This window comes from Euleptes europaea, chromosome 1 (genome assembly GCF_029931775.1).
Source record: "Euleptes europaea isolate rEulEur1 chromosome 1, rEulEur1.hap1, whole genome shotgun sequence".
Classification (NCBI taxonomy): Eukaryota; Metazoa; Chordata; class Lepidosauria; order Squamata; family Sphaerodactylidae; genus Euleptes; species Euleptes europaea.
Window position 1 is genome coordinate 124,911,128 of NC_079312.1, and position 27,905 is coordinate 124,939,032.

The 27,905-nt window shown below is 47.3% G+C and overlaps 1 protein-coding gene across 2 annotated transcripts in view; it reads right to left on the reverse strand.

The window, feature by feature from the left end:
* MGAT5B (alpha-1,6-mannosylglycoprotein 6-beta-N-acetylglucosaminyltransferase B) overlaps window positions 1-27,905 on the reverse strand; it is a 250,636-nt gene that overhangs the window by 108,037 nt on the left and 114,694 nt on the right. For both annotated transcript variants that reach the window (XM_056855117.1, XM_056855113.1), the window contains exon 4: window positions 1,636-1,748. In XM_056855117.1, coding sequence (XP_056711095.1) covers window positions 1,636-1,748 — 113 coding nt within the window. The remainder of the gene's footprint in view (window positions 1-1,635; window positions 1,749-27,905) is intronic.

Below are 27,905 nucleotides of genomic sequence, written 5' to 3' on the forward strand. Positions count from 1 at the left end.
GGTTGCCAGCTGTGGATTTGGAAATATCTGGAGATTTTGGGGGCAGAGCCTGAGGAGGGCGGGGTTTGGGGAGGGGAAGGATTTCAGTGCCATGGAGTCCAATTGCCAACACGGCCATTTTCTCCAGGTGAACTGATCTCTGTTGCCTGGAGATCCATTGTAATAGCAGGAGATCTCCAGCCACCACCTGGAGGTTCAACCAAGCATCAGGAAAAAGGCTCAATTATTCATAACTAATTTGTATAGAAATATTGTGAAAAATTTACTGACAATAGTGAAACTAGACAAAAGTGAATTGTCAGTAAATTTTTCACAGTATTTCTATACAAATTAGTTATGAATAATTGAGCCTTTTTACTGATGCTTGGTTGAGCTTCTGTACAGTATAGGTGATTTTGTGCACCCCCTGGAGGTTGGCAACCCTATGAATGTGCAATTTCCTGAAGATACAATTGCATCTTTTTTCCCCAAGTGGTAGGATGCATGGTCATGAGATGAACGGAACTGCCTCGCAGTACTAATTATAGCAGAAAACAACAGCAGTGGAGGAAGGGGGCCTGCGGATGGTACCTGACCATTCCTTGTAACTCAGAATGATCAGCTTTTTCCTCAATGGACACTAAATGTTAAGTGTTAGTCCCCTTAGATACACAAGGGCTATGCATCTAAACAGTAGAGGTAACACAGCCCATGTAGGGAATCCCCTGACCCATATCATAGTCACATGTACTCTTGGAAACTCACCTTTAAAAACCATTGGATTGCTTGTCACAGTATGGCTGAACAGTGTTCTGAAAGCCAGAGTTGTGCAATGGTTAAGAGCAGTGGAGATCTCTAATCTGGAGATCTGGGTTCGATTCCCCACTCCTCCACAGGAGCGGCGGACACTAATCTGGTGAAGTGGGTTGGTTTTCCCCACTCCTACACACGAAGCCAGCTGGGTGACCTTGGGCTAGTCACAGCTCTCTAAGAGCTCTCTCAGCCCCACCTACCTCACATGGTATCTGTTGTGGGAGGGGGAGGGAAGGTGATTTCAAGCTGGTTTGATTCTGCCTTAAGTGGTAGAGAAAGTCAGCATATTAAAACCAACTCTTCTTCTTCGTCTGTCTGTCTGTTTTATTTATATCCTGCCCCTCCCTGGCAATGCTGGGCTCGGGGCAGCTCACAACAATTGAAAAACATACAATTCCAGTTACAAATTCTTCAACATCTTAAAAACTCTAATGGCACCCTTAATGGTTCCAGTGGTGGGTGCCAGTTGAGCAGATATAAGAAATGATCTTAACAGGGGAGGAACTGAGGTTAGGAATAGGCATGACTATTAATATGACTAGGATAACAGGTAGGAGAAAGGAAGGGGGGAAGGAAAAGCAAAGGGGATTATTGTTTCCCTGTTTTATAACTATATTGTGCGCACAGAGAATTTCCCCATGTTTCACAGCTTGGATGATGGACAGTAACATTACCAAGCATCTCATAACTGTAAATATTCCAAAGAAGGGACCTAGCATTCAAACAAGAGGCTAGGACCAATCTCTGTGGAACCCTGGCTCGTACCAAGTCGTTCCCATCATACTGTATAAACAGACATAACAATTCCATCTCTTCCATTTTAGAAACAAATGGGGGTCTTACGTTTTCCATTCACGAGGCTGTTGCGTAGAATCTGATCCACCTTCATGGCAATGTCTGAGACATTCTGAGCAATGGCCTGGATCCTCTCCATCAAGCCAGCGGCTGGGTGGAACCTGGAGAGGAAGGCAAGGAGATAGCACAGCTATGATTCATTCTTAGGAGGCCTCCAGACTTGTCAGAAAGGGTGAGGAGGGCTCTCTGCACTGAAACAACCGTCCTTTGAAATTGCAAAAACTGATTGCTAAAGGGAGTCGCAATGGCTGCCAGAGGAAGGCTGCGGGAGAGACGGATGGATCAGAACTCCCACAGCGTTTCATCAAAATGACTGCTGGCTGCAACAAGAGCCATAATTTGGAAGAGCAACAGACCCAGGCCAACAGCATTTCCTAACAACACACCATGTGCCTGCCTTCTGGACACAGCCACACCGTCAGTTCATCCTTGTAATTTGATAAACTGCTGGTCTGCGTTGCTCTTCTTAGCGCTCCCACCCTAGAAGCAAATCCTACATTTACCCACCTTGGAGCAAGTGGCCATCCCTACAGAGTTGTGACCCTGTATAGGTTGACTATCCCTTATCCGGACTGCTTGGGACCAGAAGTGGTCCATATTTTGGATCTTTCCGTATTTTGGAATATGTTGGAATTTTTCCATATACATAATGAGATATCTTGGGGATGGGACCCAAGTCTAAACACGAAATTCATTTATGTTTTATATACATTTTATACACATAGCCTAAATGTAATTTTAAACAATATTTTTAATACTTTTGTGTACATTGAACCATCAATGGCACTGCTGAGGCCCTGTGAGTAATGCCTGCATGCTGGCTCAAATCTCCTGGTTTTCAGATCAGTCCGGATATCGGATGTCCAGATACGGGATACTCAACCTGTACTTCCATGTTTCTCCCCCTGGCTTGTTTTTAATGGCTTGTTTTTGTTTTTTTATATTGATAATTTATGATGATTTTAGGATGTTTTTGCTTGTAAGCCACCTCAAGCAGGACTCTATAGAGGAGGCACAAGCATTTCCTAAATAAATAAATATAAATGAGAAACTTTGTTGTTTAAAGAACCAGAGTAAGTAAATATGGCTGCCCCCTGACTCATTTTATTTTATTTTATTATTTATTTAAAACAGCTGTTAACTGCCTTCCTCCCTAGCTGAACTCAAGGCAGCTTACGATATAAATAAAACATTGTGGAAAAACAATAAAAACAACCATTACAAAGCCATAACAGCCACAGATTAAAAACTCCAACTAGGACTGCCAATAATAAAAGCTATATCGATCAAAATGCAGTCCTAAATAAAACTGAAGATCGACAACGAGGGGGCCGGGAGCACCTCCCTGAGGAGGTTGGTCCATAATTTGAGGCTGCCACAGCAAAGGCCCTCTCTTGTGCATCCACCAAAGAAGCATCCTTAATGGGTAGGGCAGTCAGGCGGGCATCTCCTCACGATTATAATTCCTGTGCAGGAATGTATGGGAGAAGATGGTCCTCCAGATACCCCAGTTGCAAGCCATGTAGGGTTTTAAAGGACAAAACCAGCACCTTCAATTGGGCTCGTCAGCAGATCGGTAGCCAGAGTAATTGCTGCAGCACTGGGGTCATAGGCTCCCCATAGCTGGTCCCAACCAGCAGTCTAGCCACAGCATTCTGCACTAGCCACAGCTTCTGAACACTCTTCAAGAGTAGCCCCAGGTAGAGTGCATTGCAACAGTTTGGTCTAGATGTAACTAAGGCATGGATCACTGTGGATAGATCTAACTGACCTAGGAATGGAAACCGTTGATGCAGCAGCCGGAGCTGGGCAAACGCACTTCGAACCACCACAACCACCTGGTTCTCTAAGGTGACCACTGTGTCAAACAGCACTCCAGAGTTGCAAACCTGACTTTTCAAGGGGAGTATAACCCCATCCAAGATACGGGAGATCTGTAGTCCCTGGCTGGTCTTCCTGTTAACCCAGAGATCCTGTGTCTTGTAAGTCAATCTGGCCATGTGGATCCATTCCACAGTTAACTTGAGGCTAGACTACAGCAATGCACTATATACTGGGACTGCTCAAGAAGATACCTTGAAAACATCAGATGGTATGAAAAACCACAGCTCAATTACTAAGTGGAGTGCACATTACACCTATTCCGCAGTCACTCCATTGGTTTCTGGGTTCTGTTTAAGATGCTGGTATTACGTATAAAGTTCCTAACTGCCTGGGACCAATACATCTGCAGGGACGCCTCTCCCAGGATGCTCCACTGTGATAGCTGCACTCATCTAAGCAACACTTTCTGAAGGCGCTGCCCTGTGAACAAGTAAGAGCAACAGCTACCCAAAATTCTCTGTTGTGACTCCCGCTTGGTGGAATGGCCTGCCTGCCTGAGTTCAAAAAGGCACCCACACTACTAGTATTCTGTCGAATGCACAAAATGGAATTGTTTTTAATGTCTGTTGAAACTTTTTACATCGTTTTAACTACGTTTCTTGGTTTTTATTGTGTTGTTGGATTTAATTGTTGTAGTCCACCTTGAATCTCTATGAAGAAGGCAGGCTACAAATGAAGTACATAAATAAACAAATGAGAGCCTGATTCATAAATTCTAGTCGTGTTGGTTTCCCTCAGCCCCCTTCCCTTAGTTCCTTAAAACATTATTTCATCCTTGCCACTCATTGCTGTGGTGATGATCTTGATCTTATGCTCCTTAAAGGCTCATTGTTCTCTGACCAATCTGTCTATGAATTTCCCCCTCTTCAACCATATTTGGGTCTCTTTTAACTTGCTTCTCAGTGCACTTCATACTTTAGATTTTGTAGCTATACACTAAAGATATTCATTTTTTGATGCATAAAAAATTTAAAGTGGGAACATGAGGAACACTCTTGCAAACAATGTGTATCATTAGCGTTGCCAGGTCCCCCTCTCCATCAGCGGGAGGTTTTTGGGGGGTGGGGCTGAAGCGATTTGGGAGGTGGGCCACACACAATGTGATCATGCCACTTCCAGGTTTACCTCTGGAAGTGCCGCATTGCTTAAGCACTCAAATCCCACAAAATGCTGGTGTTTTGCGGGTTTGAGTGCTAAAGCGGCTGTGGCGCTTCTGGGGGTAAACCCGGAAGTGACATGATTGCGTTGTGTGTGGTCCTCACTCTTAAGCAGCTGGGTGGATCGGCGGGCAATTGCCACCCACCTGACAACCCTAAATATCACACAGGAACACTTGCCCGGGTACCATGGTGGACTGCACCTCTCTGCCGAATCAGTGGCAGTCTTGTGTGAAAGGGCCCTCAGCTGATGCCTGAAATTGATGCTGCCTCAGAGTGGGCCCTTAATGTGCAGGCCAAGCAGGACAGATGTACATTACAGATGCCACAAAGAGAGACTTCCATACAGAAAATAACTATAGTGTAGTCATGCCCATTGTGTGTTTCCCTAGGGGGAGTTGAAGCTGCTGCTTTTTAAATACCGCTTTCAATCTCAAGGACATCACTCTGCTAAGAGATTCCAGCTATTTTAAGAGGAGCTAAATTATACCTGTCTGGTGTTTAAGCTGGCAAAAAAAATTATGTGTGGTGTTCTCAAACATCCGCAAAAACAAGAGGATTGTGGCACCGATGCACAGAAAACACAGAAAGAGAATATTCAAAGGTGGTATGAAAGACATATTTCATTTTGAAGATCACCCAACGCATCGTGAACTATAGCTATCTGTCTACTCCACACACAAAAGATTCATTTTATTCCTTTATCTGCTTTCTCTCCTTGTCTGTGCTTTGTGTTAGCAAATAGTTCCACGCGAAGAAGGCTTGGACCGAACCCTGCCTGTATGAATTGTTGTTGAGAAGCTCAAACTGTGACGAGACAAAAGAACACACATTTCGGTCTGCCTATAAAACACAAATTGCAGACTTGTGATGAACCAAGATACATAATTTTCGCCTCACCTGTTTGAGCCCTAAGTCAGCTAAAACTGAGCATTCTGGAAAGCAGTGAGAGCTAAGATGTGCTAATGATGTAATGTGAGCATATGTATGTACAATGAAGGGATGTAGACAGGTATAGTACAGCCCGATCTTGTCAGATCGTGGAAGCTAAGCAGGGTCAGTACTTGGATGGGAGACCACCAGGGAAGACCCTGCAAAGGAAGGCAATGGCAAACCACCTCTGTTTAATCACTGGCCTTGAAAACTCTGTGGGGTCACCACAAGAAGAGAAGAAGAGATGGTTTTTATATGCCGACTTCCTCTACCACTTAAGAAAGAATCAAACTGGCTTACCATCACCTTCCCTTCCCCTCCCCACAACAGATACCCTGTGAGGCAGGTGGGGCTGAGAGAGCTCTAAGAGAGCTGTGACTAGCCCAAGGTCACCCAGCTGGCTTCATGTGGAGGAGTGGGGAAAACAACCCGGTTCACCAGATTACAGTGGGCATCTCATGTTGTGGAGTCGGGAATCAAACCTGGTTCTCCAGATTAGAGTCCACCGCTCCAAACCACCGCTCTTAACCACTAGTCAGCTGCAACTTGATAGCACTGTACACACACACATGTACAATGAGGGGGGTCTGATCCTAGTCCAGCGATTTAATTCAAATGCTTATGCATCTTTGGCAAATAGTTACTTCTTCTTTTTTTTGTCTCTTGTGAAACCTGCTCAAACATCATGCACTGAAACTCTAGCACAAAAGTTATTGGGGGCTAGGAGCCTTGCTTAAGAAACAATGTTTAAAAATGAACAGGGGGGTGAAAAAAAACAACCCTCAATACTCTCCACAGTAAAACAGCATGCAGCCAAGCGCAGGCGGAGGGAAGCAAGCAATCCGTTCCACAGCTTGCATTACAGCCTAGATATTCTGAGGCAAGAGATTCTGAGTGTTTTTGTATAGCAAAGATCTAGCCCCGGCTTGCCTGATGAGGGGGTGCACCCACTGTTGACCTCATGTTCAAATTTAATAAGCAAAGGACAAACTAACTGCACACATAACACTTTTCTGATGGTACTTTTCTGATGATACCAGCGCTGTTATATTCCTTTGGGTGCCCCGTTTGGTGTATCTGCCAAGCATCATAGCAAAAAATAAGAAAAAGCCTACAGAAAAAAAGCTGTTGTTCAACAGACCCGGAGATTGGAAACACTTCGGAACAAGAAAGCACATCTACTTTGTTCTTTAACTTTTCTACTGCGATGCAGAGACACTGGAACCATTCCATCTTTTCTCACAAGTAAAAGAATCTTTAAAACTTCACGAGCTAACCGCATTTATGACCATCTAGAACGGGCTCTCTTACGAGAGAGAATTCACACTACCCGCAGAGAACTTGCTGCCACAGACAAGGAGTTGTTTTCCTTACATATCAATACTAGCCACAAAATGAGAAGCCATGATTGGGACAAGATTGATAATCTCACCTACAGAAAAATGGAACAGGGGTTAACCAGCCATACTTCCAGACAGAAGCAAAAGTTTAACAAATTACAGGAAAGAAGACAGAACAGTCCAAAACTTGACAACAAACGGATTATCTTCAATCTGACAGACCGACAACTCTCACCTGAAGAAACTTCCATCTTAGCTAAGGGAGAAAACTTTGCAGTCACTCCCACCCAAATTCCAGTGGAAGACATCATTGCAAATGTAGAATCTGCCATTCGTAATCTACCTGAAGAAGATGCTGAGGAAATAAGAGGAGAGACAGCAAGAATTCTACGAAAAGCAAAGCCCCCTGCTAGCAATATAACACGCAAGGAGAGAAACGCCATCAAGACCCTCAATGCAGATCCAGAAATCATTATTCTACCAGCTGACAAAGGCAATGCCACAGTGATCATGAAAACAGAAGAATACAAAAAGAAGATTGAGGAACTTCTGGACCCTGCCACATACAAAAAACTAAAACGAGATCCAACTTGCAAAATTACCAGGAAAACTAGCATTCTGATCAAGAATTCCACTCTTCATCCCGACACACACAGAAAACTATGCAAGACTGAAGCACAACCACCACGATTATATGGACTACCTAAAATTCATAAGGATTCCGTTCCACTCCGACCCATCGTGAGTGCCATTGGTTCCCCAACATATGAATTAGCTAAATATTTGACCACCCTCCTACAGGACCACATTGGAAAAACCACTTCTTACATCAAAGATTCAACTCACTTCATCAACAAAATCAGTCCGTTAAGACTCAATCCAAAGGATATATTAATCAGTTTTGATGTTGTATCCCTCTTTACCAAGGTTCCAGTTAAAGACACAATCTCATTGATTAACCAGATTTTTCCAGAAGATATAACAGCCTTATTTCACCATTGTTTGACAACAAGTTATTTCCTATGGGATCAAGAATTTTATGAACAGATTGATGGAGTAGCTATGGGAAGTCCACTCAGTCCAGTAATAGCAAACTTTTACATGGAATATTTTGAAAAGACAGCATTAGAATCAGCACCTTACAAACCTACAGTCTGGTTCAGGTTCGTAGATGATACATTTACCATTTGGAGCCATGGTGAAGAAAAATTAATGGACTTTCTAAACCATCTTAATAATATCCATCCAAACATTCAGTTTACCATGGAAAAGGAAATTGAGGGTAAACTCCCATTTCTTGATACCCTTGTCATCCGTAAATCAAACCTTCAGTTAGGTCACAAGGTCTACCGGAAACCAACTCACACAGATCGCTACTTACACAAAAACTCCAACCACCACCCCCGACAGAAAAGAGGAATAATCAAAACATTAATGGACCGTGCAAGACGGATCTGTGAACCACAGTTTCTCAAGGAAGAAACTAACCATCTAAATCACGCACTGCTAGCAAACGGCTACTCCAAGAATGAAATCAGAAGGGCCATTGAACCAAACAAAAATCAGAAAACTCAAGAAAAACAGTCTCCCATAGGAAAGGTATTCTTGCCATTTATTAAAGGAGTCACTGATAGGATGGAGAAACTTTTGAAAAAACATAACCTACAAACAGTGTTTAAACCCACCAAGAAAATACAACAAATGCTACGATCAGCAAAAGACAAAAGAGACCCCCTCACCTCTGCAGGAGTATATCGTATACCTTGCAGCTGTGGAGAAGTTTACATCGGGACCACAAAACGCAGCATACAAACAAGGATAAAAGAACATGAAAGATACTGCAGACTTGGCCAACCTGAGAAATCAGCAGTGGCTGAACATGGACTGACACAAACAGGACACAGGGTCTTATTCCAAGACACTGAAAGACTGGACAATTCTACCAACTATTTTGTCAGATTGCACAGAGAAGCCATTGAAATTCATAAACATCAGCACAACTTTAACAGAAAAGAGGAGAGTTTAAGAATGAATAAGGCTTGGCTTCCTGCCCTGAAAAACCTCCAGACAAAGACAACATTCAACAATAGCCATACAGATTAGTTTTGGATTACACACATTAACAGATCACTTCAGGATACAATGGTTCCATATTAACATACCATACCCTCATTAGCACATTATCTTGATACTTACAGGACAATACTTTTGCAGGACAATACTCAGCTCAAACCCAACCCCTTTCTGACTATATATTACTCTTCCTACACCCTTGGCACTGAGAGACACTGTCCTTCAGTGTTACTACTCTGAAGATGCCTGCCACAGTTGCTGGCGAAACGTCAGGAAAGAAAATTCCAAGACCACGGTTACACAGCCCGGATAACCTACAAGAACCTGTTGTTCTCTATTTGGTGTTATGCCAAGGGTTTGTATTCATGAATTGATTGTCCAGAAACAACATACCCAACATGCCCATGGACACCACAGGACCCACTGATGAGTTTTCTATAGGGAGGCCAGGTCTCTCATTTCAGCAGGAGACCTTTAGACCCCTGCAGGCTCTGTCCGCCACCACCCAGCTGGAAGGCAGGGGGGAAATGGGGGGCAATCAGCAATGAGCTAACACCATTATGTCACTTCTGATGCAATACAGAAATCACATCACCGTGTCAGGCAATGCACTAACATTGAGCCCCGTGGGCAAAGCGGCCCCGCCGGGAAAGGGAAGGAAGTAAATGCACAGGCAATGATTTGTTGGGGAAACAAAGGCCACAGCTTTATTGATTACAACAGATGGAGCATTGGCGAGGCATAGGGAGAAATGGATCTAAACATTGAATGACCACCCTGTCATCCGATAGATCAATAGAACGACCCCAACCCGACTGTTGGGGTAGCAACCGGAGCCGTGTATAGGTGGCTCCACTAAGAGATAAATCTCTCAGTGGAGCCTACGCCACTTGGGAGTGGAGCTATGAACAGCTCCCGAGCTGGGCATTAACAATGTACTCCTTCCCAAGACCCCTTATTGGGGGTCCCCAAATGGGGGAAGGCAGGCACGCAGGCACATCTTCCCCAAACTGGGTCCATCCCAATGCCAAAACCCACCTAAGCTGTAACGAAAAGAAACAAGAACAAACTATAACACAGAGGGAGGGTGGGCGGGATCCGCCGCTGCCAGAAAAGAACAGGCTGGGCAGCCAGGTGGCACCTCCTTAAATAGGTGAAGGAGGCGGGCAATGCAGAGAGCGCCTGTGTCATCAGCCCCTGACGCCCGCCTGCTTTCACTACTCGCCCCTGCTCGGCCATAGGCTGAAGAGCAGGAGGGGGCGGGCAGAAGCTCCTGGCCATTTGGCCAGGGGTTGGAGCAGCAATGCTTGCCCCAAAAACTCCCTTTCAGAGTGCAAACTGTCGCCCAGCTGACCGCAACGGGCAGCCGCGGTAAGTCACAGCTGCGTGAATTTGCCCTGTGGTCTATGGTTAAAGCACCACCACCCCATGTGATGATTTCATTGCTAGAAGTGACACCACCACGTCGTCAGTGGCATTGCAACATTGCTGGTGAGGGCCTCCCTGGGGCAAATCTCCCACCGGTTGCCAGATTTTGGCCAGCTACCCTAGTTTCCTGGCAACCACTTCCTTCTTGTCCCAAGCCTCTCTTTCCCCAACGCAAAGAGCCATTCCTGGCTTTCCACCACTTCAGTAGAGCGGGTGTTTCCGAAGAGCCCAGGAGGCATCATCTTTCTGTCTGTAGGGAACACACATTCAGAAACAGGTACTGCCATCGTGGATAAATCTGGCTTGAACCCCTCCCCAACATGTTATGGTTGATCCCAGTCCTCGTGGCAGCCATTCTGTGGTGGGACTCACTATCTGCTCTCAACATTCCAATAATGCCCATGGGCTTAACCAGGTTGGGGATCCCCAGATGTATTAGATCTGTTGCAGTGAGACCCTAAACAGAGCTGCATCATTCTAAGCCCATTAGAAAGGTGTAACTCTGCCATCAGAATGCATTCTTCCCATTTTGGTTATCTTCTGATCTCTCACCTTGTAAACTTGTTTTCCCCCTACGTACATACATACATATAACCTTTATTGGCATAAATAGTTATGGTCATGAGATCATACAAAAATTACAATCAATTAATATTTAGGATTGAATCTTAACCTTAACCACTTCCACCAAAAACTCTGCTACCTTCACCATAACCTCAGTCATGAAGTCATTCAACAGGAACTGGCGCATGGTTGTTCTGTCAGGGGCCATCAATTTGCTAATTAATGGTAATATAATTTTTTTGCGAGGTTCCTCATGTAAATGACAATCCAGGATAATGCGTTGTAGGGAATCTGGCTGGCCCATTCCACATGGACATAGTCTCTTGTTAAAGGGAGTTTTTGTAAATCTCCCATAAAGAACCTTGGATGGGAAAGAGTTAAAACGAGCTAACATAAAAGCTCTCCGTTGGAGGGGTTTCTCCAGTGTATGGAAATATTGCTGTATCTTTCCGGGCAATGTTAGCAAATCCATTTTATGTGGGGAACATACTGATTGAGTGGACATATTTTCTGGTATTCATGGTCTAAGAGCCATTCCTTAATTATATAGAATGCTGCTTTTTCATCGAGCATTAGCAATTTGTCCAAATTAATTCCGATTTGGTTAAGCTTAGCTAAAATTGTGGAGAACCAGCTCACCCTATTGTTTTCCCCCTTCACTGTACCCTAACCTGGGTATGTGTGTCCTGTACAGTACTACTTTATCTACTTCATGCATCTGGTGAAATAGGCTCCTGGCTGCAAGATCTCATATCACAACAAACAAGTTAGCTTCCTTGGTGCCCTCATGTCATGAGTCGGCCTGCAGAGGCCTCCTCTGATGAAGGGGAAATAGAAACCAGAACAGAGGGACATCCTCAGGCAGAAGTCCCACAGGAACAAACACAGGGCCTACAGCCTGCCAGAATAGAGGATCGGCCAAAGTAAGGAGATGACTCACCATGCCTGCAGCCTGCCAGTTCAAGGACTCCAGTTGGACCTGACACCTTGCAACATGCAGTGTCTCCAGAGGCCTCGCCAAGGCCACTGGAGCAGAGAAGAAAACAGGTCCATCTGGCAATGCAGCAGAGAAGGCAGAGTGCTAGACTGAAGGCTTTACAGAGGAACCTCCTCAGTAGCAGTGATGAGGAAGAGCAGGGCTGAAGCACCACCTGTGAACTCAGCCTAAGCATCAGCTGGCTCTGCTACAGCAGCAGGAGAAGGGATTTAAGCCATCAGTTAGGCTTGGCTGTTGTGCAAGCAACTTGTCACCAACCTCCTTGTGTACCGGCCTTGTTTCCCTGCTGTCCTTTGGATTCCTGGTATCCTGACTCCTTGGACTGACTTTGACTAACGCCTCGGACTTCTCTTGCCGGTATTGAGATCTTGGACTTTGCCTGAACTGTGAATGACCTTGGACTGTTCCCCGGACTACGCTTCCAACCCTCGCTCCTTGCCTGCACCACGACACCTCAGATCTGTGAACTATTTTATTCAGTAAACGGACATTGCTAGTCTTCTGGAAGTAATAGCAGGAAAAAAAACTGTAATTCCTGCATTGTATGGGTTGATATTGCCATGTTCAACCACCACAATGAAAAGGGAAGTACCATATGCAGACCAATGTAATTCCACCACTGTTATTTGCTCCTTTCATTGGATAGTGTGTTCATTTAATTGGATCTTATATTCATTTGTGCTCTGCACAGCAGTGCGATACGCCTACTTCTTTCTCTTTTACTGTTTGGCCTTTTTAACCTTCTATTAAACATTGGAAGAAGTTGGTTCAGACCCATGAATTGGTTAGCCTTAAAGGTGCCTCAGGCTGAGTCCAGTAATGCAGGCGGTAGTTTTTGAGGATATACTTTGAGGATATACTTGCAGCTGTGAGTGCAGGGAGCCAGTGTGATCCCAGAGCCAGCCTGTGCCCAAGGCAGGTCCAGGCAATTGTCTTGGGTGTGAGTGATGAAGGGGTTCCATCCAGCCCTGTCACTCACACACCCCAGCCTGGCCAGCCCCTCTAACCTGGGAGACACCCTTGGCCCAAAAGGGTGGCCACCAGGGTGTACTGATTAGCAGGTTACCGGTATCAGGTTGCAGTATCTTGGGAAAAGGGAGCAAGAAGGGTTCTAGAAGTCAGAGTCTTTTAGTCCAAGGTCAGATGGCAGAGTTTCAGCAAGCACTATCAACCCAGCTAAGGTCAGAGTTTCAGGCAGCAGAGTGGTGTCAGGCAAGCATTTGCTGTCCGCGTTGTAGCCATGGCCAACAGATCCCCCTGAGGGCCTTTTATGCTTTGCTCCCACTGATTCAGTCAGCATCCTACAACAACTCGTCTCCGCTACTGGCAAACAGCTGCCTTTGGCTCTGGAGGCGAGCACTGCGTCTTCTCTCTCGCAACTCCTTTGGAGTCTGCGCCAATGTCGCTCCAAAGGTGTAGGTGAGCTGGAAGGGCTGGGCACCACTGCTTGCCCTTTGTCTGCTGGCTGAGGGCTGGGGGTAGGGCATGCTTCCTCGCCCAGCTCTGAGCCTCCGTCCGTTACTGGCCATCTTCTGTTGGCTCTGGGTTGGCTACACAGGGCCCCTCTTCCTCTGATAAGTCCTCTCTGCCATCCAGTCCTGACTGCCCCACAACACAGGGAACCAGCTCCCTCCTTCCATTGGGAGGTCAAGATGCAGTGAGCCTGGCCCTCTTCCTACTTACCTGAGTGGTGCCTCACCATGGTGGTGGAGGGCAAGGAGGTGGGTAGCTCCTCACCACAGCTTGAGGAAGTGAGGCGGGTGGGTGCCATTTTCCTACCTCCCTGCAGCATGGGGTTGTGAAGAGAGTAGGCACTGCTTTCCAGCATCCCCCCACTATGAGGAGGGGAGGGGAGTGGACATCACCTTCCCGCATTCCTCTGCCTCCCCACAGTGTGAGGAGGGGTGAGAAAGGCAGGTGCTATTTTCCTGGGAGTAAGGAGGGCAGGGACATTTTCCAAAATGTATGGGTCAGCCCTGTGTGGTCCAGCAGATAACATGCTGTTGGTCATGGGGCAGCCTGATGTGGCTTCCTCAGACAAGGAGGACCTTGAAGCAGCAGGCAGTGGAAGGGAGGAACAGCAGCAAGCTGAGCAGGCACAGACAGATGAGTCCCCCCCCCCACTGTACCTACAACCGCCCAGAGCAGGGGACTTACCTGTGTCAGAGGGCCAGCCACAAGCAGTGTCACCAGAGCCCCCCAAAGACACTGGAGAAGAGGTGCCAAAGATTCAGAGTACTCCTACACAAGCATAGAAGGAGTGCTAGACTACAGGCCCAGTGGACAGCACTCCCTACTGACAGTGATTAGGCTACTGAGCTTCACCCAGCAGGGAATGCTGAGTCAGAGGAACAAACAACCGCTGGCTCACCCTGTTTAAGCAGGCACTTGCATCCAGGCCAGTGTGGGAAAAATTTGTTTGGACTCTGACATCTCCAGACGTTCTTGTGGCCTTGACCTTGTAACTGACTTTGACTTGGAATTCGGACTTTTGCCTCTGACACTGGCTTTGGACCCAGACCCGAAACACCTTTGAACTGTGATTTGACTACACGACTTGCCTCGGGCCCTCAGGTCTGCTGGCATTCAGGAAACTGTTCTTGGGAAGTCTCAGTTACAATTTCAGTTCAACTCTTGTTTTCCTGGGCAAATCACAACTTGTCACTTCCCCCCCCCCCGACTCCCCTATCTGTAAAACCAGGAATAATAATTGGCTCACTCTCTGAGTGACTTTGAGGCGGAAAGAGCTGAGCAATTGCAAAGCACTTTGCGGATTGTGTGTTCTGCAAATTATTAGTAATAATAGAGTCCTTGTTGTACCAAGGAGCAGAAGCTGCAGGTTCCTCTTCTCCTCCTCTCAGCCCTGTGTTACCAAGGCGAGAGCAGGGGGTCCACTTTGTTCTCAGGAACAAAGGAGACAAAGACAGCAGAGCAGGTTGCACTTCTGTAATTGCACTTTATATATAGACACTAATGGGGGTTAAAGTCAGTCAAGACAATCTATTCAGGACCCTTTTCCCTTTACTTCAATATGTTTAACTGTCCTGAGTGCAGAAAAAGCCGAATTTTATTCAGAGGCCTTTCAACTGGCCTCCCATGTGGCCGATGCAAAAGTGTAAGTGATTCTTAAAGTGAGGTCCACAGTAGTCTTACAGCGCATCCTGGGTGGGGCAAGGCGACCCGCGGTGGCCAGGACGGCGCAGCTGAGGAGCCTCCTCAGAGGCTTCCCGGCTGCCATTGAAGGGGGGAAAGCCTTTTTTCTGAAATTAAACAAGGAAAAAAAGGCTTCCCCCCATAGGGAAAGCGGGCTTGCACCACCGCAAAAAATGGTGCAGGACTGCCGCCATCCCAGGAGGTGCTCCTGGGGCGAAAGAGCTTTAGGCAGCTCCACCCCCAGAAAGCCCTGGGAATGCCTTCTGGGACGTCGGCGCCAGGAGAATGCCAGCAGGAGGCCATGCCAGTGTCTGAGGGCTGCACTGCTGCTGTGGTCTAGGGGGCCCAGCATAAGGGGCACTACACTGACGTCCGTGTAGAGTTGGCAACTTCCAGGTACTAGCTGGAGATCTCCTGCCATTACAACTGATCTCCAGATGATAGAGATCAGTTCACCTGGAGAAAATGGCCACTTTGGCAATTGGATTCTATGGCATTGAAGTCCCTCCTCTCTCCAAACCCCGCCCTTCTCAGGCTCCACCCCAAAAACCTCCAAAGGTTTCCAAAGGAGAAGGCAATGTCAAATTAAAATTCAACTCGGAATCAGCCTCTGCTTATTGGCTTCAATTCTCACCCGTACAACAGCATTTGTAAACAGGGTAGCCAACTCTGGCTTAGGAAATTCGTGGAGATTTAGGGGTAGTGCCCAGGGATGGTGGATTTTGGGAACAGGAGGGAGCTCAGTGATGTGTGGTGTCACTCTAGGACCGTGTTGGCGAACCTATGGCACGCGTGCCACTTCCGGCACGCGTAGCCCTCTCTGCCGGCATGCGCGGTTCCTCCAAGCCGCTGATCTTTCCGGCTCTGCCCCGCCCCGGATGGGGGAGGCTGTAGCCCAGGGGTGGGGAACCTCCGACATCATTGGTGGTGGCCCCCGTACCCTCCCACAGAAGCTGCCGCCATTGTTGCCGCTGGAGCGCGCGCGGCCAGCCAGGCGGGTGGGAGAGTGGGGAACAGAAGCCGAGCACCCACACTCGGCATGGCCGGCGGCTTCTCCGGTGCCCTCTGGGCCTGTGCTGGGGGAGGGAAGGGGCTGGCTGGTGGGCGCGGAGGAGGCGCCCTCTGCCCCACCCCTCTCGCCTCTCACAAGCCTGCCGCATCCCCCCCTTGGGGCAGCCCGGCCGGGTGGGAGATCCCCTCCGGGGGGGGGGGCTTAGGGACATGGGCAAGCCAGGCAGACAGAGAGAGACGCTGAGCTAGGCTGGGCTCCCTCCCTCCTTCCCTCCCTCCACGCCAGATTGGCCTCCTTTCCGCCGGAGCTCCACTCTGAAAGGGGTGGGTGGAGGCGGTGGCGGCGAAGCCCAGCTGGGCAGGGGATCCTCCTCCTCCTGCTGCTCGCCCCTGGCACGTGGGAGGCGGCGACCCAGCCCCGTCCATAGGCAAAGGGTGTGGCGGCAGGGCTGGTGGCTGGTGAGCCGCAGGGTGGGAAGTAAGGCGGAGGCTCTGGGCGCCTCCCTCCCCTCCCCTCCCTCTCTTGCTGTTGGTGGGCCCGGCTGGGTGGGGGCAGCTGTCAGCGGGGCAGTTTTTTTTTCTTTTTTCCTTCTTGTCCCCCTTTGCAGCTGGTGCCTGATCGGGGAAGGCTTCTGGGCCTTTGTCCATTCCCCCCTTTCCCCCCTTCCGTGCCTTCCTGCTCGCCGCCCAGCTGGCTGGTGAGCCTGAGCCACACCACCGCATTGTTGGCCTTCCTTGGGCTGCTCTGCCTCTCCTGCCCCTTCACCCTTCCTCTCCCAGCTCCTTCTCCCTCACCCAGGACCTGCCCCAGCCCTCCATGGGTGTGTAGGAGTGGGGCAGGACACCGAGGCTCCGCAGGAAGGGAAGGGTCTCCCCGGCGCCCCGTGCGCTGCCCTCCACTTCTCTGCTGAGGGAGGAGGCGGGGGCCGTGTGTGTGGGGGTGTGTGTGTGTGTGTGTGTGTGAGAGAGAGAGAGAGAGAGAGAGAGCAAGAGAGAGCAGGAAGGCTTTTCTGTCTCTGGCCACTCAAGCATGGGAGGTTTTGCCTTGGATTTGCCGCTCTGTAGATGCACATTTTCCTCATCCAAATTCTCAAAACTCATCAGTAAGTCCCCATGCAGAGTTTTGAGAATCCAGATGGGGAAAATGTGCATCTGGAGAGTGGCAAATCCAAGGCAAAACCTCCCATGCATAAATGGCCTCTTTCTTTCTCTGTCTCCCTCCGTCCTTTCCCTACTTTTCTTTCTCTCCCTCGCTCCATTTCTTTCTCCCTTTCTCTTTTTCTTTCTTTCTCTCCCTCCCTTCCTTCCCTCCCTTCCCTTCTTTCCTTCCTTCCTTCCTTCCTTCTTTCCCTCCAGCGGCTTCTCCGGCGCCCTCTGGGTCTGTGCGGGCGGAGGGGCGTGCAGTCCTATTCCACCTTTGAAGTGCCCACATGCCATCCTCCAAACACCTTTCCATTTGTCTTGATATGTAGAGAGAAAACACTAAGGAACTAGTTGCCAATCTCCAGGTACTAGCTGGAGATCTCCTGCTATTACAAGTGATCTCCAACCAATAGAGATCAGTTCCCCTGGAAAAAATTGCCACTTTGGCAATTGGACTCTATGGCACTGAAGTCCTTCCCCAAACCCCGCCCTCCTCAGGCGCCACCCCAAAAACCTTCCACTCATGGCAAAGAGGAACTTGGCAACCCTAGCCTCTCCCTCTGGGCCCCCTCTGGGGGTGGTATTCAGGTTAAATTGTCGCATTGGCACTCGGCAATAAATAAGTGGGTTTTGGGTTGCAGTTTGGGCACTCGGTCTCTAAAAGGTTCGCCATCACTGCTCTAGGAGTTTCATTTCTTCTAGGCTGTATGGTATGCCACATATGCCCTCTAAAGCTGTGATTTCCTCCAGGGGGACAGTTCTCTATAGTTAGGGTTGCCAGGTCCCTCTTCGCCACCGGTGGGAGGTTTTGGGGACGGGGCCTGAGGAGGGCGGGGTCTGGGGGAGGCTGGAGCCTTCCCAGCCCGCTGTGCGCACGCTCCAAGCATGCGCACAGTAGGGCTGGGACGGGGAGGAAGGCTACAGCCTCTCTCTCCATGTTACAAGCCCGATCTGGCTTGTAGCATGGGGTGGGGAGGCTGAAGCCTTCCAGGTTCCACTGTGCACACACTCTGAGCATGCGCACAGTGGGGCTGGATGGAACGCTGAACCTCTCTTTCCATGCTACAAGCCCGATCGGGCTTGCAGCGTGGAACAGGAGGCTGGAGCCTTCTCGGGAGTGAGCAGGGGATCGTTCCTCCCTTTCTGCTCCTCTGCCGGCCATCAGCTGGCCAGTGGGCAGCCCGGTTGATTGGCGGGCAATTGCCCACCACAACCGGGCAGTTGGCAACTCTATCTATAGTCTTGTTACTAAGCTACTCCCACTCATGAAAGGCATTGATTAAAACAGTCTCTTTGACAGTTTTAAAGGAACTAATTAACCACTAAACTGCAAGGCTGAAGGAAGCATGATCAGTTTCTTCAGTGATCATTCTGTATAGCAGGGATGGGGAACGGCAGGCCCGGGGGCTGTTTAAGGCCCGCGAAATCATTTGGTCTGGCCCTTCATGGGTCCTGGCAGATCTCTAGCTCAGAAGGATCTAAAACTGGTGATCTGCCCCCTCCTGCGGACAGGAATAGCCTCTATTCAAGGCGGATGTGAGTTTGTTTTGCTGAGAAAAGGAACCTTCCCCCCCCCCCTTGCAGAAGAGTTGTTAGCTATGGAGCTGCTAGGACCGCCCAAGAAACTGTATTAACCCTTTCCCACCCGGGCCATGGAGAAACGTATTCCCTCTGTACTATAAGAGGGCTAGGGGCAGAAGTGGCAGCAATGGAGGGGTTAAAGGGGTCAGGGCCAGAATGTGCGGGGGTGGGGCAAGTTCTTAGCCAGTGTGTCCTCATTTCATCCCTGACGGAGGTAGCAGGAGCCAGCTGTAGAATCCGGCCCTGACCGTGTGGAGCAGGAGCATCTCCGGTGTGTGGCTGGACGGCATCGCCCGGCTGGTGCAACAGTCCACCCTGTGCCACCGTGGGCAAGTGCACCACCGGTTGGAAGACTGCCTGCTTGCCTGTGCCATGGGGGGTCATCTGGGGCAGCTGCCTGCTTGGGGCTTGGTCGGCTAATTTTTAAGTTGATAATTTTGTATGACCAGCAAATGATGTTATAAATATCCCAATGGCCCTTGGCGAAAAAAGGTTCCCCGCCCCAGTCTGTACAGGGAGCCAGCATGGTGTAGTGACTAGGAGCAGTGGACTCTAATCTGGAGAACCGGGTTGGTTTCCCCAGTCCTCCACATGAAACCTGTTGGGTGACCTTGGGTTAGTCAAAGTTCTCTTAGAACTCTCTCAGCCCCACCTACCTCACAAGGTGTCTGTTGTGGGGAGAAGAAAGGAAGGTGATTGTAAGCCAGTTTGAGACTCCTTAAAAGATAGAGAAAATCAGGGCATAAAAACCAACTCTTCTTCTTCTTACTGAAGAAGTATGAGAAGTTTATATATTTCAGGTCTTGGTAAAAACCTTGTACCTCAGCCAATGATCACTAAATGTTGTCTTTTATGTTTGTTCTTCAACAGATCAGTGAACCTGAAATCTGGAATTTAAAGAACCCGTCCTTGAGGCTAAAAAAAAAACCCCTCTAGTTTTATGAACCTTCCCAGCTCCAGCTCTTGATTTAAAGGCCTCTCTCTGGCAGGAAGCAATCCACATTTTTTTCAAGTTGGTTTATGGCTGCCCATACTGGCCTTTCATGGCACCAGAGGAGAGCTACATATCCTCAACTTTAAAAAAAAAACTGTTTAAAACTAGGGGACAAAGGTCCACTGAGACATTATAGCTTTTCCAAGGTAATGAACGGGAGCATTTACATTATGCCTGCCAAGTCGTTAAAATATCTAAAAATTCAGCTGTCCATCTCCAGCCTAAAGCAGAAGTAACATGTGGCCAACATGTATATATATAGTACAAGAAGAGGGCTGACATTATGGAATACCCTCTGAATTCTCCAGTCTGACAGTGCAATCCACAAGGGGGAGGGGCCAAAAATGGTGAGGAGGTAGGGTCGCCGGGTCCTTCTTCGCCACCTGTGGGAGGTTTTTGGGGCAGAGCATGATGAGGGCGGGGTTTGGGGAGAGGAGGGGCTTCAATGCCATAGAATCCAATGGCCAGAGCGGCCATTTTCTCCAACTGAACTGATCTCTATCGGCTGGAGATCAGTTGTAATAGCAGGAGATCTCCAGCTACTACCTGGAGATTGGCAACCCTATGAGGAGGTGGTGTGATAAGGGGCAGTTATGACAGTATAAGGGGCATTTATGTCAATGTCAGGGAGTGGCGCAGTAGCGCAATGCATGGATGCTGACTCATCTGTAGCAGTTGTGCATGCTGGAGTGCCTCTGGCACAGGAGCTCACGCTGGCACAAAAGAGGGGATTCCTGGGGGTGGGGCCAACATTAGTCAATTCTCTGAGCTCTTTTGGCCTGGGAACCGCCAATTTGCTGGTGCAAAGTTATGCCAGCAAAAAACCATGGCATGCCCGTAGAGCTCCATTCATAGTCTCAGACAAAGCCCCCCTCCTCGGCATAGCCCCACCCACATGGCCACAGTTGACTCTGGAAGCCAACCAAGTGGCTGGCCAATAGGGAGGCAAATAAAAAAATGCCAAAAGCAAAAATCACCTGCACTGTAAAGTATAAGTAAAAATAAAGACCAGCACTCAGCTCTATGTATGCCAAAGATATACAGATATACAACAATAGAATTACAAAACACAATGCAAAAAATAAGAATGTATAAAATACTACAAAGTCATGAAAGACAAAACTGAAGCAAGGAGAGAGTAAGATATACACACACAAAGGAAAGCTTACTGTTCAACACATAAACTATTTACTGTCCAAAAGAGTCCATAATATATTTCCAAGAGTCAAACAGACTTCCCTTAAAAATCAGGGAAGAGTATGAAGTGTCCACGATCTCTTCAAAGATGATACGATAATCTCAAGTCTGGATGCAACAGATCCTATGCCAAAGGTGGACCGGTGGGCACAAGAACAAACAGACGGGGCAGGTGGCAAATGCCGGCCCAGCCACCACGGCAGCAGCCAATAGCGGGGCACCCACCCCTTCATGAATGTCTTTTGGGAGACCTCCCGCCCAAATCACCTTGCAGCCCGGCTGAAGCTGGATGGGCTGCCAGCAGCTCCCAGGTGCCACCACAGTGGCTGTGCACCCCACACCCGGCTGGGCTGGTGAGGCTGGAGTCAGCCACGAATGGTACATGCAGACCTAGGGGGTACCCTAAGTCTGCAGAAAAATCTGTCAGGGGAATTATGCCCCCTATCTGCGGGTTTAAGTATGGGAATTAGATATACAGATATGACATCTGCTATTAATATTCTGATTAGTGCCAACTCCTATAAAACCACTGTTGCCTTCTGGGGAAACTTCCTTTCTGGAAAATGGGTTTACACTTATAATGAGGCCTAATGGTCAGGATTCCCAGCAGGTACCAAATTGCTGGAGCTCAATAAAAGCACCATTTTGCTACAGATGGCAATCTGGTCCCTGTACAGACTCATACAAAGAATTTTACCCGTCCTATTAACTGTCAGCTGTTCCTTTATCAAAAAGTATTAACTTAGAAATGAACGTTGGGCTATCATGCTCAAGCATTCCTTTCATTTCTTCCAAATGAGAACGTTTTGACACATTATCTGTTCCTCAAGTCTCTCTGTGAAATGTGTTAAGGATAGTTCTTAGGAAACAGACTTCAGCAACTGAGACCAAGAAGGCACGGTGAATAGAACACTTCTTTTAGCTAGTCTGGAGCTGAATAGTGACCTTGATAGCATCTGCTATGGCTTTTCACATTTTGTCACATAATTATTGAAAAACGATAGGTTAAGGCAAAGGACTGAAGACACATACGGAGTATTGGTCTCTCCTACCCCATCCAACCTTTTAAAATTGCTGATCAGAAATGGTGGATAAGTACCTGAAGCACTTTGATGCTGGTTTATTTGACCTTAGGTTGGGTCACTGTTGTCCATGTGATCCATTTGACCTGAAGAAGTCAAAAAGACGTTGGCAAGCAGTGCCAGCGACATCACTGTTTTCTAGGCTTGTTACCAGGATGGAGATGTTTCAGGATGGTCAGACCCAGTTCAAATATATCAGGACTCCCAAACAGATGATGTTCCCCATGGAAATACTATTTGAAATTTGGTCACCATCTAGGGTTGCCAGCTCCGGGTTGGGAAATACCTGGAGATTTGGGGGGTGAATCCTGAGAAGGGTGGGGTTTGGAGAGGGGAGGGACTTCAACGCCATAGAGTCCAATTGTCAAAGCGGCCATTTTCTCCAGGTGGACTGATCTCTATCAGCTGGAGATCAGTTGTAATAGCGGGAGATCTCCAGCCGCCACCTGGAGGTTGGCAACCTTATCACCATCCCACATGCCTGAGAGATAATGCAAGGACATTTTGTGGGAAGCAAGCTCTCCAGCAGAATCCCTTATAACTATCAAACAATGAAGGACATGCTGCCTTTATTTTTCATTCGCAGCCTGCCTTTCGTGTTACGAAGAATCCCCAAGGAGGCCAACAACTTTACAATAGTAAAATACATAAAATAGTTCCACTTTAAAAAAACGGATTCACTTGCTTTACTGACTTTGGGGGGGGGAAATTGTCTTCTTGGCAGGAGCTCTTCTTGGCCTAACATGGTACAGTAAAAGTTGCCATATTATCTGAGGTGGAGAGAGACCCCCTGGGAAGGGGAACAGCTGAGACAGCATCTGTAACATTCACTCGAACAGTGCAGGGGTTAGGATATTAAAGACAATTCTCAACTCCTTTACCTATTTCACTTTAAATCCGCTGTGCATAAAAGGCCATTAAGGACACGAAGTGCATTTGTTAATCTGAAATAACCATTTGCGTTAACAAAGTACCAGGGACTACAGCAGGGAAGATCCGAGCATATGAAATACCGAAGAGACTTTTTTGAGTATTAAAGAGACAAAGACTGAAAACAGTGGCTTGGATCCCCTCTAGAATTTCTGTGGATGAAAGAAGAGAGAGATCTTTGCCCAATTCCTCTCAAACAGTGACATAACTGCTCCACCAAAGCTGCTCCTGGGGGGGAATCAGAGCTTTCCCGTGGGAGGGGGAAATGGAGAAAATCACCCCCTCACACACACACACACACACAGAGAGAGAGAGAGAGAGAGAGAGAGAGAGAGAGAGAGAGAGAGAGAGAGACAGAGACAGAGACAGAGACAGAGACAGAGTCAGAGAGAGAAATTCTAGGTAAGATCTCAGCCAACTGACTTATCATTTCTTAAGTAACTATTATTTAAAAATTTACATGAATACTTGGGTAGATCTGAATATTATAAGTTATTAGTTCCAGGGTTTTTTCAAGTATTTTATCCTGCAAATGAATTAACCAAAAGTATAAGGGATCATATTCCCTATTACTATGTATGGGTGTGAAAGCTGGACATTGAAGAAAGCTGATAGGAATAAAGTATATTCCTTTGAAATCTGGTGTTGGAGGAGAGTGTTATGGATACCGTGGACGGCCAAAAAAACAAATCAGTGGGTTCTAGATCAAATCAAGCCTGCACTGACCCTAGAATGACTAAACTGAGGCTATCGTACTTTGGTCACGTTATGAGAAGACAAGAGTCACTGGAAAAGACAGTCATGCTAGGAAAAGTTGAGGGCTGCAGGAAAAGAGGAAGACCCAACAAGAGATGGATTGACTCAATAAAGGAAGCCACAGCCTTCAGTTTGCAAGATCTGAGCAAGGCTGTCAAAGACAGGATATTTTGGAGGACTTTCATTCATAGGGTTGCCATGAGTCGGAAGCGACTTGATGGCACTTAGCACACACACTCATAAGGGATGAGCTGCCCAGTTCACAGTACTGTTCAACTGAAGCACATTATTATGTTTAAGCCAACTGAATCTCTTTGAATTGATGAGAATAAACTGAGTTAGTAGGGAAGGGTCATAGTTTAGAGAACCTGCTTTGCATGCAGAAGTCCTGACTGGGAAATTCCTGGAGATTTGGGAGTGGAGTCTGGAAGGATGGAGTTTGGGGAAGGGAGGGACCTCAGGAGAGCTTAATGGCATTATTTATTTCTGTACTGCTTTTCCTTGCTGCTTATAATGCTTTACAATTTGGTTTCTGTATGTTGGACTAAATGACCCTGGTGGTCCCAACTCTATGATTCTATGATTCTATGTAGTGCTTTACAATAAAACAAGTAAATTAAACCAGAAACCCTGACATATTCAAATATTAGCATTGCTAAGTCCCTAGTTTCTAGGACTGATGGGGCATCATCATCACACCCTCACATATATCTTCCTTCTGCTCAAGAAAAATGTAGTCTTCATCCTACCCATACTTTACTGATGGTTAAACAAACAAATCTACCAATGCTACTATTAGTTTAAGCTCAAAAATCCAGCAGATATCCGCCTTCCCCAAAGACAATTCTTTGTACAAGGATGTTTTTCTTGCCCCCCTTATATTTTCTTTCTCTTTCTGTATGAGTAATTACCATAAGATTGAAAAAAAATCACCCAATCCTCGTTTTTTGATGAGACAGTTTCTGACATCATTACAAAGCATCTCCCAGTTAAAAAAAAAATAACTGAATGATCACATAGTACTTGGCACAATTCACAGAAATATGAAATCCAGAATGACCACCAAAAATACACCCCAAAGTACAGCAGCTGCTAGAATTGTTTCATCCCCAGCTTTATAACACACCTTTCTGGGGCATCAGTATGGTGGCCTTAGTAAAAAGGGGGGAAATGTTTATTTATAAGCTTCTTCTGTAGCAACAGTATAAACCCCAGTAAAATGTTCTGGGAGCTTCCCAGCTATTGAAATTATAGTAAATTACAATGGGTTCTTTCAAAGGTTTTTTTTCCCTGGGAACATAAACACATTTACAAACAAAAATATAGTACTTTTATTCCCAAGCATCAATATTGATTTCTCCTTTATTATTTTTAGATTTATATTTCCGTGTGCAGATTAAGATTCAGCTCACATTGCCATTCATAATAGAGTCCAATATTTATCATCCTTCAAAAACTCCCCTGTAACATATATCTTTCCCCTGGCAGATAATTTTCACCACGAGGTGGCTGGAGGTTGGCTCCTTTCTCATGCCTTCTTTGAATAAATACATTAATTTAATTCCCTGCGCTTTGTCTCATGTCTCCAATTTGGCCATCCTGGCTTAGTTATAGCACGTTTATCTCTTTACAAGATGCCATATCTTTATTGCCTCTTCCAAAATGGGCATTACAGGAGATGAATCTCTTTCTGTTTGGGCATTGTCTCCACAATACCAACTCTCAATACATTCTGAGTCTAATCTGGTATTCTTAGCAGATTTTTTGTTAAAAGCAGTGACTTCAGTGTGTGACAAATACAAATGTGCAGGAAAAAAGGGGTATTTTGGAGATAGAACATCACGCCTATGAGGATACAGAGAAATTGAACTGTTATAAAGTATTGTTCATTCACAGCTCTCAAGCGTCTCTTTATATAATGTGCACCATTTGCCTTCTTAAGAAGGAAATGGGGGGGTCTAGTAATCTTCTGAAATGTGACGACTGCCTCAGTTCTCACTATGGAGCGGCTTTCATGGTAATATACTTGACAATCCAACAGTCAGATATGAGCCAATCACCGGGTATCTTCACTTCAGCACAAAATGATCCAAATGCCTGCTGAACAGGTTTGCATCAGGCTTACGCGAAAGTATGCATGCATTAAAATGCTGCCAAGCAGCCATGAATGCCACTAAGGACTAACTAGATGAACACTGAACTGTAGGATTGTTTTTAAACAAAGCAGGACAGATTTATATGATCTGTGACTGATTTGACCCCGTTTGCAAGATGAAGGGCAAGAGGTAAAGGGAATTTGGCCTTTGGCTATTAGCCTGGGGTTTACGCCCTGAGATCCCACCCATCCAGACCAGCAGCAGCAACACAAGACTGAGATACTGCAGGTACACACGACAAAGTGGCAGCAGCAGCTTCTTGTGACGGATTTAACTGCCCATTTAAACAGTTGCCTGCTAAGCAGATCAGTAGCACAGCAATTGAGGCAGCAGAACTCAGTTGGGCTGTGGGAGAAGGCACATGTGCAAAGAACCAATTGCACTGCACTGTGCTTTGGGTTGCCAACCTCCAGGTGGCGGCTAGAGATTTCCCGCTATTATAACTGATCTCCAGCTGATAGAGATCAGTTCACCTGGAGAAAATGGCCGCTTTGGTAACTGGACTCTATGGCACTGAAGTCCCCCCCCCTCCAAACCCTGCCCTCCTCGGGCTCCATCCCAAAATCTCCAGGTATTTCCCAACCTGGAGCTAGCAACCCTAACTGTAATGTACTGTTAGGAAAGAATAGTTGAAGCAACCTGCTAATCAGATCCCTACTTGTGAACAGGATGTGAGCTGAACTGGCTGGGGCTTATGCATATGGTTGCCAACCTCCAGGTAGTGGCTGGAGATCTCCTGCTATTACAACTGATCTCCAGCTGACAGAGATCAGTTCACCTGGAGAAAATGGCCGCTTTGGCAATTGGACTCCATGGAAGTCCCTCCCCTCCCCAAACCCCGTTCTCCTCAGGCTCCGCCCCAGTGGTGAAGAAGGACCTGACAACCCTATTTATGCATCTCTAGGGCTCACTGGGTGTCGCACAAATGGTGTGCAAAGCCAGCTGGTTGTTGTAGCCTCTGGTTACATGGTGAGGAGGGCTGGAATGGCTATTAAGACCACAGGGGAAAGTCCTGGTGGGCCGATGGCCCGAGGGCTGCCGTCCCCATAGGGACTGGCCCAGTGCAAGGCAAAGACTCTCCTCTTTTCATCTGAGTGAGGTAAGTCTCATACCCAGTGTCGACTTGCCTGGCCTGACCCCACATGCAAGAAAGACTCCTTGTCTCACCCAGGACCAGAGGCGGATTTACTGTGAAACTAATGAAGCTTAAGCTTCAGGGCCCCTAATCCCGGAGAAACCCCCTGAAGCAACTTTTTTTAATGAGTGAATTTCTGAACAAAATTGATGGAGTTTTTTAGTGATCGAATCATAAGCCAATGGGTTGTAGTACTTAATATTGACTTTAGAATATGCTCTACTACCCATTTCATATGGCCTTAAAATGTCCCTGTAATTGGTCACATTTCAAAATTTTCATGGGGGCTTGCAGCGCTCGAACCCCCAGCTGTAAGGGCTCTCTGAGCTCGCCAGAATCTATTCACAGCCTACATTTTGGCAGCTGGATCCTCAAATCCTTCGTTGGTGCACGGCTTAATAGTTCTGTAGTTTTATTTCATCACTGTATGGCCCATTTTCAAAGACTCCACCCCACCCCCCTGTTCTCCACCATTTCGGCCTCAAGGTCCTCACAAAGGCAGCAAGGCCCTTTGGACCTTGTTGGACGATGCCCTATTGTTGCTGGTTGCAAAGGGGCCCCCATAACAGTTCAAGCTTCTGGGCCCCAAAAATGTAGGTCCGCCACTGCCCGGGACTGCCCCACTGTAGTCCTCACGACCTGCCAGCCTTTCCTCCTTTGGGGTTGTAGGGTGTGGCCAGGGAAGGGCATGGTCCTTTGCCTTCCCCATCTGCCCCCCAGTGGTGAGTGAAGCATTATCACCCC